The sequence below is a fragment of the Dipteris shenzhenensis genome, chromosome 15, assembly GCF_047967505.1.
Source record: "Dipteris shenzhenensis isolate YYH24624 ecotype China chromosome 15, Dip_SZ_1.0, whole genome shotgun sequence".
Taxonomy (NCBI): domain Eukaryota; kingdom Viridiplantae; phylum Streptophyta; class Polypodiopsida; order Gleicheniales; family Dipteridaceae; genus Dipteris; species Dipteris shenzhenensis.
The window spans coordinates 35,957,548-35,968,711 of record NC_141610.1 but is presented as its reverse complement, the minus strand read 5'-3'; the positions used below and the strand labels follow the sequence as shown (position 1 = coordinate 35,968,711).

At 42.7% G+C, this 11,164-nt stretch overlaps 1 protein-coding gene across 1 annotated transcript; it reads right to left on the bottom strand.

The window, feature by feature from the left end:
* Positions 1-4,867: 4,867 nt before the first annotated feature.
* SAC9 (sacI homology domain-containing protein / WW domain-containing protein) lies at positions 4,868-10,600 on the bottom strand. Its single transcript, XM_087385586.1, has 2 exons — positions 6,674-10,600; positions 4,868-6,481 (listed from the first exon to the last, which is right to left on the bottom strand). Exons 1-2 carry the CDS (start codon positions 10,332-10,334, stop codon positions 5,460-5,462), a joined length of 4,683 nt encoding a protein of 1,560 aa, XP_087241712.1. The 5' UTR covers positions 10,335-10,600; the 3' UTR covers positions 4,868-5,459.
* Positions 10,601-11,164: the final 564 nt, after the last annotated feature.

The following is an 11,164-nucleotide window of genomic DNA, read 5'->3' as shown; positions in this document are numbered from 1 at the left end:
AGCTCTAAAAAAGAGTTCATATAAGATACATAAGAGGAAGATAAGAGTAAGAAAAACAAAGGATTGAATGTGCTAGTCAGAGGGCTAGTAGTAGGTGACACCCCAAAAATGTTGAAGCTTTGATTAAAAAAATTAGCACTGTGAGGTAGGCTATGGAGAAGGCAAGACTGATGCACTAGCAAGACCAATGGTGATCAAATTCAAAAATGCAACATACATATCAAATTTCATGAAAATGACAGTAGCATTGAAGGGGACTAGGACATACCTACATGATGACCTCACACTCTTGCAGCAAGAGCACAAAAGGTAGGCAAAATAGGAAGGGAAATGGGCCGCATACAGAGACGCTAAGGTGATCATTCAAGAAAAAGGAGAAAGAGGAGAAAGGGATACTATGGGACAAGGGTACAAGACAAATTATAGATGGCTATGTGGAATTACAATGGTACTTTATGGTTTGATCATCCAAGGGGTTCTCAGAGACTTGCATTAGTACAGACGTTATCTTTTATACTAAGACACATGAGAGCCGGGCTACCCTTAGTGATCAGATACAGAAGATAAGGTATGGTGGTTACCTACTAGACATGGGGGTTGATACATGACTTGATCATGTATAATGGACTTCACGACGGTCATTATCTAGAGTCCTCACTTATTTTCGACATGGCCGAGTTACAAGTATAGCAGATTATCCGATGGGGTCCACAATCCTTGTATCATGTGTACACAAATTCCCCACTTAGTGCCAACCATCTCTGTTAGGCATTTGCCATCTTAGCTACACTTGACACTAGCCCCGACCCCCCTACCATTGCCCATGTCCAAATACACTTTGATCATGCCCTCGATGTGGTCTATGAGATCCACTTATCTCATGAGCTATAAACCCTCCTTAGAGGTGATGCAAGTCTTACCCATGCCTTAGATACCCTAGTATCATTGGTTCAACTCAATCCCCATGCACAACTCAATCTATAACACGCCCTCTAGCTTAGAAGATGCCCTAAAATGTGTGGTTTGATGCTAAGTGTTGAGAGGTGATATCCCACCTCATACATGAGCAGGCTTTAGGATTCAATCTTTCCTCGTGCTTCCTTGCTGTGTTATATTAATTGTTCTTGTGTTCCGACTTCTTGTCTGCATAAATCCCACTTTTCACTCGTTGCGCATTTCTTTCCCAGACCATAAACCTCAAGGTAGTCATCCACTGCGAAGGATGCCGCAGGAAAATTAAGAGGATCATCAAAGAAACCGATGGTAATAAATTCTTGCGTCTCCTCTGGAGCACATAGTGGATCCTCCTGATGATCCCTTAACAATCCAACTTCCAAAGGCCCCCAATCTCCACACAGCTCACGAGTGCGCCCACTACCTGTCGAAATTCCTAGAGATAAACCAAAGGCAAACTTTGGCAAGACCTCAATAAGCTGCGCAGTACCCTTCAGGAGCACAAACCACGAGGATGTGTGTGCATTGGGCTAGCTCAGCGTGGAGAATGAGCGCATATGGGCGTGGTGGTTCCAATTGCCTTGACAAGACCAAGGCGGTACTTCATAGGCATAGCTTCGCTTATCAAGGAGAGCTCGTGAAGATTATGCAGTCATACACTTATCTAGGAGCAGTCTTCACGAGACTAGTTTTCACGATGATTCATGCAACCAAGGCTTTGGCATGGCTACAACGACAATGCTTTCAGGCACACTTCCATGACCCCTCAACGAAGGGATGGCTGTTTGATACCCGAGTGAGGACGATACCTATGTATGCAACACTCTTCTAGGGAGTGATCTCTTGGTTACTAATTGGTGGAGATTTGAGAGGTTACATGTGATGATTTGGAGTAAGTCCTTAGTCCCTCATTAGATAGTACAGATAGAGTTCAACATGATACCACTCCAGATTGATGCCATTTTTTAGACGGTGACCTACCTTCACAAGGTTTGGGCTTTGCCCAGTTGGTGGAGACATACCGAGGTTTGGGCTTTGCCTAGTTGGAGACATACCAAGGTTGGCATCTAGATGACTAGCAGAGAAAGGGGTTAGTAAAGCATGGTACATGCGCATATCTGCATGGTTTGCTAGTTTGGATATTTAGATGGACAGACTCTCCCTTCCTGTACAGCTTGGATGCCCCATCCCCCTTGATCCCACAAGATGAGGTCAACTGTATCTTCAAGCTACTCCAGATTTATGTCATAGGAAACTAGGAGTTCCCCACCAAGATCTAGTTCTATTGCAACTACTTTTTGACAGTATCAGAGGATGGAGTGATTATGAGACCCTGGCACCTAGAAGATAGATGGGTCTCAAATACATTGAGCATTGCCATTGGACAGATGTGGGTCTCATCCCATCAGCTGAGGATCGAGGTAGGGAGAGAGTAGCGGATTTGTAGGCTATTTCCTTTGGTGTAGACAAAGGAGCATTTGCTATGCACTTGCCGAGTCTATGAGATCCATGTATGATACCATTGCCTTTTCCAGAAGGGGTGGAGTTTTGGGTCACTCGGCTGATCCACTTTCATGATCAAGTCTACATTGGTCTCTATCTTACTGAGATGTGGAGACATAGAGAGACCCTATTGAAACAGATCAGACAACAAGAGGTGACAACGTCACAAGAGATAGAGACAGATCGTACAACGACATGTCACAGATTTCTACGCATTTGAGTCATCTATGCAGAGGTTGACCAGAGCACGAACAAAGGAGGTCCAGCTCTCTACTCATCAGAGTTGAGGTGTCACTCTCGATATGGCTCACCAAATACAGAGATCACAGAGAACCCCCCCCCCCCCCCCCCCCACCACATCGAGACCCAATAGAGGGAGATACGCGATATCTTCACACACCGGAGAGCTTCTATGGCAGCAAGATCATAGATTACACTCGATCTCATCTCTTGTCATCTCAGGATTTTTGAGTTTGAATGTGTTTAGAGTACTAGTTTTAAGATGCTTAGTTTATAGGATTCTTAGTTTAGCACTCAGCAAGGGCGCAAATGAGCCCTTTGCCTCAACCCATAGCGGCTTGTATGAGTTACTTCTGGATTGTAGTTTGTCTCATAGGCTCCTGAAGACATTAATACATCTTTCTTGATTTCTTGGAGTCTTTTGCTGCCACTGAAGTCCTTCCATCGATCAGGCCCATGTTGTTGGTTGGTTAGCTGCTTAGGTTAGGTGCGCAGTTCAGCTAATCATCCATCAGTCAATTGTTACATTAGGTTAGTCATGTGTGCTCATCACCATCAGGTTTGTTTCACTGTCAGTGAATTAGTTAACGGTCAATCTTCAGTTGTTAGGGTCATCAGTTCATCGATGTCAGATTTGCCATACACCCCAGCATGCTCTGCAGGTTTTAGAGAACAGAGGATGGGGGGCTCCGTTCTTTCCCCAACTTTTGAGCTAGGCTGAGCCCCTTCTGCAAGCTCAGGGTTTAAGCGTAGTAGGAAGGTCAAACAAAAACAAAGCATCGAAATGGGACATTCCAATCCGATGAGTTTTCTGTAATTGAAGGGGTTCACAGAAGATAAGCTCAATAGTCTCACACAAAAGATAGCCAATGTGGAATAAGATTATGTAGACACTTGGGGTTCTTCAAAAGGAGTCACATGATCTAGTTTTTTGTTAAAACAGTGCAGCAAAGATGAAGATTCTTAGACAAACTCATAAATCGAAAGGAACAAAGATTTGTATATCAGAGGAGCCTACTGCAAACCAGCTTACACAAGTGCCATGGAACTTGTCAAAGTCTTAAAGGAAGTTAGGAAGGAGGGCAAATGGAAGATTCCCAGTCTTAAACTAATATATATATATATATATACCTTTGTAAGACTAGAATAAGTCCAATCATACAAATTTAGAATTTTTGTTGTTCTAAAGATCAAAAATCTACAAAGAAAATAAAAGAGAAAATGAAAGAGAAGAAAAAAGAGGTAAACAAAAACTTTTATGAAAAACAAAAGGAAGACATACTTAGCAAGCAGAGCAACACTTATGTCGTCATCAGTGCCCAAGCATAAGCAGCTATACTGGGTTTCTGAAGACACCCAGTGCGTAGTAAAATACGTCAAATAAACAAAAGAGAATGAAAACAAGAAATAAAGAAGAAACGAAGCAGGTCACTTAAGCAAAAATAAACAAGCAAGTCAAGAAACAAAAACTTTCAAAAAACTCTCTCTCTCTCTCTCTCTCTCTCTCTCTCTCTCTCATTTAAAACATAAAAAGCTAAATGGCCCTTTACACTTATGTCTCGTTTCTATAAAGAGGCAAAAATACATTTCTAACTTAGAAAGCACAAGTATACTCAAACAAACTCTCTTTTGAAACTAAAAGAAAAACAGGCTATTCAGCTCCCCGCTTTTTGTTTTCAGCTTATGTTATAATATGTTGGCATTAAAATAGTTATAAGTTTACGAGGCGTGGGCCCAGGTACAACTGCTCCTCCAGAGTATTGGTCATGATTCACATATTTACAACTATATAAAACTTTCTGTTCCGGACATGATGTATACCTTATGTAATTTAGTGAACATGCTTTGAAGTGAACATATTTTCGAAAAAAGTACACTATATCTCCTAGGTCCTTTTGCATGCTTTAAAAAAGAAAAAATTTAAATTAGTAAAATGTCTTCTTTTGCATGCTCTTGAAGATCACAAATAAATTATCCACACAAAAAAAGTTGAACATAACTCAAACATTGATCTAGTGCACATGGTCCTCTAGTGACGTTAATAAAGCTTTCTTTCTTTCCTTGTTTGTCTCTTGCCAGATTTTGGGTAACAACGTTGCATATGGGTCTAAACTTTCTTTCTTTTTAAATTCCAAGTTTATTGTCATTATAATGTGGGGCCCATACACAATGCTGTTACCCTTTGACTATACCCTTCACAACTCTTCATCGTCTCATACAACCAAAAGCTGTGGTCCTGCAACACAGCTCATAAAGCTACAGATGGTGACTTCATCACACATGGCACATAGTGTATCTACATGAAAGACAGGAACATGCTCAATTTCGTCATGTAGAAGCAAAACAACAGTGCAGTAATACCTCATCATACTCCCAAAAACCATCAACTCCATCATGCATAGCAAGAACTAGCTATTGTTCCTGTAGACAATTATGATCCAGCCGAGTAAACCACGGTTATGAATGTTCACTTGGTCATTATACAGTCCTTCATTTCACCAGCCTCACCCAAACTTAATGACAAGAGGCCAGCAACAGCTTAACCCACTGCACTCTATCCCTCATTGAATCTGAACAGCAACTTGGTCGGTCACACACAGTCTCATACACATCAATTAATGTACCGTGGGTAACTGAACAATCAAACTAGAAGAAGCAGGCTAAAGAAGTCTAAGAAGCTAGGAGTTTCTCCTCTTTGCATCTGCTTATATGGTGAAGATGTAAAGCGTATACAGGTCCTACAAAACTTGGACCTCATTGCCTTAAACAGCAGATAGAATGGCCCATTTTCCCATCTCAGATGTAGGAGCATATCGATATACTCTGATCTTGTTAGCCAATGAGAGGCCGCTTGCCACAGGAGGGTCTTTGAGAGAAGCATCACTTTGCTCTGTTTTTTCATCACTAAATGCTGCTACATCACCAAGTAACTCAAATGTGAGTTGCCTTGCCTGTATTGGCTTTTCAAAATCAAAGTAAAGAGGAGTTCCAACTTGAGTAATTGGCACTGTAAAAAATCCCACATGCACAGGCTTGCTGTCCTGGACAGCAGTGACATGAAGAAATAGCCTTCTATGATCGATGAGTAAGCCTTCAATGCTGTTAAGAATGAAATCTAATGAATTTTCAGATTGAATTGGAGTATGTTTCAAGGTGTTCTTGATAGTGTACAAAGAATCCAGTCGAAATCCAGCTACATTAGGAGCCGATATGGAGTAAACCTGCTCCACTATCCGATCACTCTCCTTGTAAGTCTCTGCTTCGACTTGGACTTTGAAGCGGCCAGACAGAATAGGCTGTTCAAGCAAATTCTTCCAAGCTAGTTTTGCTGAGCTTTGAAATGAAGTCGTCAAATCTGCAATGTCTTCAATATGTTTTCCTACAACGAGTATCCTTCTCGCATGGAGGCATGGTGGTTCTTTTTTTTCTCCAAATGATCTTCGTTTATGGGATGGTAAGGATGCTGATTCTAAGTTGAGAAGGTCAAAGTTTGTATCTAACGATGCCTTTGAAGCACTTTGAAGACTCAACTTCAACCAGAGGATGCGGCACTGTTCATACTTTTTAAATCTGAGATACAAATGCCGTGGTAGTTCATCTCCATTCTCACTCCTGCTATGAGGCTCTCTTCCATATACGTTAGGGACACCTGCGGCTTCATTTTTAATATCCCATCTACCAACAAAGGTGCGCTCTGTCTCTGTCATCCAGTTGCCACACCACACATCCAATATAGGGGTGTCGTATGCAGAGTATCCACAGGAACTAACAAGAATTACCAATCCTGAAACAGCACATGACGATTCCAGAACTATTGGCAACAATACACTGGGAACACTTTGAGGAGCCTTCCAGTAAGCTTTGGGAGATCCTAGAAAGGGACTTGCAAATAATGAAAGTGGTGATGCAGAATCCTCTGCGGTTTCTACTGTAGCTAGTAAGCTTGCATGTGGGTATTCAGCTAAAGATTCCTCACCCCTTAAAAGAGTTTCGAGCCAATTTTTCTTGCTATTAGCATAACTGCTTGCAGATCCAAACACATCACCAACCAGCTCCTTTATTGCATGGACTGCTGCAATTTTGATCCGTTCCTTTCTTCTCGAGGATCCGTGGGTCTTCACATTGTCCAGGAGAAGAGCATCAAGGATAATTTGAGGACAACAATTCTTGCATATATTATATGACGAGCTTGAATCCTGTAAAGCAGATGAATTTAAAGTTCCACCAGGACTTACATAACATCTTGCAAGTGCAGCGGCTTCCTTTCTAACCCGGCAGGCTCCACAAACTCTTCTCTGGCAATCTCCACAAACCGAAAGCCCTACTGACATAGGGATAGTCCTTGTCTTCCCATCTTTCGACTGCCTATGGATTTCACACTCACCATTTCCCACGCCAACCACATCCTTCACTTTTAATGCACCTATTTCTATCTTCTCAAGGCCTATAGCTTCTAAGTATTGATCCTCGAGTGATACCTGACTTATTGTAGCAAGCTGTGATGCAACCTGACAGACTTGTCCTGAATATGAAGGAGACAACAATCGATTCGGATCAACAGTAGCAGGGTCTTTACCAATTGAAAGGAGTACTCGATCCCTTGCTGCTGCAGACAACCCAAGCTCAAAACGAATTATCTCAAGCTCCATTGCCTCCGAGAAGTCTAAAGGTCTTGCATGTGTATCTGAGCCACAAAATAGCTTCACTGAGTCCAAGTACCATTCAAAAGCAGTTTTTTCTTCTACCTTGCTGCTCAGACCACTCTGGCGCAAAGGATCTTCAAAGTTGTTTGGTGCTGTAGAATCAGTTGAGAATAAGTTCCAGCTGTTGGCTTCCTTGACCGATGACTGCTGATCCCAAATCATACTGTCCGAAACAGAAGGCTGAGTTGGAACAGGCATGTCACCAGTAAGTAAGTCTAATCCATGTGCAACAGTCCTAGGATTCTCAGGCAGTACAGGTGCATTTTTTACTGAATTGCCCTCCTTTGGCATTGTCTCCTGCTTTGCAGATGTGTTATCCCCATATTGCAACTTTGATCCAGATGCCAAACCATCGAGCCAAGGTCTGTCATTGTCAAACAAAGTATCCCATGGAAGAGAGAAACCCAAAATTTCTATCTGGCCAAGAGCCATTGCAATGTTTCCTGGGGAAGCAGGGTAGAATGTGATAGCGACGATCCTGGTTAAAAAATCAAGCTCACCCTCCTGTTCTTCAAATTCATAAAGCCATGAAAAATGATGCTCTCCTTCTCTGCCTGGCCACAATCCAGAACCAGTAATTGCAGCATCCTGTGAATTTACAACACCAGGCAATGGATACAGCAACTTTGTTCCATTTGCACATCGTGGTACAGTGGCCCCTTCCAAAATAAGCTTTAAGCCATCAATGTAACGCCCAGCTCGCACATCAAAGGAAGTAGGACTTGTGCTATCTTCTATTCCGTGAGAAATTGTCAACAGAAGCTGACAGATATGACATGGATTCTTTAAAAATATGAAGACTTCCACTACCTCAGCAGCTGAAGGACACACCCAGATCAAATCCTTGGACTTTATACTGACTAAGTCGTTTGAAGAGTACAGACCAGGAAAGTTGCTTTGCACAGGTTTTAGGACACAAGCAGGATATCGAGACAACACTTGTAATTGTCTGTCCATGATTGTGGGAAAATGTCTCTTTTGTCGAACCCCAAGAAACATTTCCAGTTGCTTTTGTCGAGTGCTATCCATGATGACATTCAAATACCTTCTCTGCAGTGTTATTTTCATATTTTGTGCTGCTGCATACTGTTTTGACTTTGATGGATCGTCACTGAATATTTGAAGTATGTGACTGTGCATAGCTCTAGAGCCAGTGTATAGGGTTGCATGTACATCTCCTGCATTCAGGAAAAGATCTGCCAGGATGGCGATAGCAGAAGGTGATGTCGCTTCTTTGAAATCTTCTACAGACATATCATACCTTCTCCATGCTTCATCAGGACAAGGATGCATCCATGTGGTTGTGCGTGTATTGTGATCAATGTAAAAAACTTTCCCTGTGACAGCATCACATCGGCTTTCCCAGCCAGGGGGAAGAGGACCCAAAACACCCCTCTCTCTAGATCGTTCATTGAAAGATGGACGCGATTCAAAAACCCTGTTTGAGCTGAGAGGTAGACCCAATCGCCTGCATTGCTCCACCAAAACTTGTAGTGCAGCGAAGAAACTGGCAGCATTAGTCCTGTCTAAAGAATCAGCACAATTGAAACGCATCACCCCCCTTTGCTTATTTGAAAATTTGAAGGTTCCACCCATTAAACCTCTACTCTGTATTACCGAGGAATCCAAAACTTTCGTTCCATCAGAAAGAGAGAAAATTCCCACTGTAAAATCTATATTCAGGGCATCAGGCTTCAACAACTGCCATAGACCATTTACGGTCCCCGTGTCTCCTACAAGCTTGATTGTTGCATGCCAGTCATAGTTAGTCAAGGATATGTTCATGTCCACTAGCTTCCCCTTGCTGTTTACAAAGTCTATACAATTCTGAAAATGATGAGACAAGACTGCTTCAGATTTTCCTGCACCATTACGGAGTAAATTCACACAGACAATGGGTACTGAGCAACTTTCTTTCGATGCCTTGAACCCATATCGAAGACTCAGCCTCGAAAAGTAATGATCAGAACCCCTATATGGTTCAGTATCAGCAATAGATATGTTTGCTTCTCCGACAGTTGATTTTATCTCTGCTTTCCACCAGATGGGCACAGTTCCACGTCGCCAGACATAGACACTGAAAGGAATTGGTCTGCCAGGCAAGAAACTTGATGGCCATACAAGCTGCTCGCACTCCACTTCATTGCCTGTGCTAAAAGCAGAATTCAAACCACGTGCCAAATAACGGGTTCCAGGATGCAGTCTGCTACGCCGTGCTGTCAGAGAAACTGTGACTTGCTGGCCTCTCCCATCTGTGAACATTCCACAATCTGCAAAGCCCTGAAGCAGAACAACGCAATGGCATTGTAATCCGACATCTCTGAAAGGTTTGGACAACCAATCGTTCCAGATAAACTCTTTGTCTGGATCAGTAACGGGGTGATCACTGGGAAATGGTCTTGTAATGTCCCTTGTCTCACAGTAGTAGTACAGGCCGTCAATGTCAATATCTTGTAGATCAGCTAAATTTTTGGATTCCCCTTTAGATATGGGCTGTGGATTCCTCAGCAGTACTTTTACCCACTGGCTCTCCTCAACGACACATACAGAACCACCTCCTGGAAGCTGCCTTATGGAAGATCTAAGCTTCGTGGCGACAAGAAGCAAGCTGGTATTTCCCAAGACTGCATACCCTAGAATAGCTCTTGCATAGATTTTACTCTTAACAAGCCAGCGCGATCCAAGAGTTATATACTGCAGCGCATCAGCTTCTGAGGAAAAATTATCGAATCCTTGCCTGCCGGTATAGGTAAGCACGCCTGTTGTAGGATCGATCGAAATCACCTGCGTATCCGTTCGTGTTGAAAGGCTGGAGACAATGAACCGCTCGCTGGATTCAAGCTCCAAGATCAGAATGGAAGTATCTCTGATCTGACCACCAAAGGCGAGAGGAACGTCTGAAGCAGATTGGGGGGTGCGACTGGGGATTTCCATCGGAGGCAATGGTTCTGGGAAGGTCTATGAGGTGCGGAGGGAGGAAAAGAGCAGGTTGGAAGGTGCAAGGCAAAGAGAAGCAAGATGTGTGTGATGATGAGGAGGGGAGCCAAAATGCATAGAATGTTGGAGGAGGAGATGGATGTGGAGCTAAGGCAGGAAAGCTCCATTCGCCATAGCCAAATTGTGCAGGGATTCAAGGAGCTTGGAGCGCCATAGCTTCGAGAGAAAAAACAGAGAACAGAGGAAGAAATGGCAACTCTTCATCTGACTTTAACCGATCCACCATTTACAGAAAAGCTCCAAACTATATACAATGAACCTTCAACATTTTCATTTTCGCCCCAAATTTCATTTTCTCAATTTTCTAAAGTTTACAAAATTTCTGGCAGTCCACTTATACTTTAGCTTTTTCAATTTTGTAAAATATGCAACATTTCAGGCAGTCCACTCTTATATTTTAGTTAAAACCTCGGCAAATTCTTAGGAAAAACTTTCAAATTCTGAAACCCCAAGTTTTGTGATTTGCTTAGAAAAATGTTTTTCTGTGAACACTGAACCGATCCTCCTCTACCCTCTCTCAACACGTGCCTCTCGTCGGATCCAGATGACGTGGCCGCCTCCCGCATTCAAATGACCTAACACACTATGCAGGTATGTATGTGTATACATCTGCATATCACTGGCACACCCGCCGGTGGATAGGAATTTTGGAAAAGTGGACCTGAACCCACCCTGATGTTTAACTAAGTAATTCTAATGGTATTCAAGTAAGCTCTCTTCATGAGGCAACAGACTATGTTGGAAAATAGAGTGGATAGCCTGGTGCA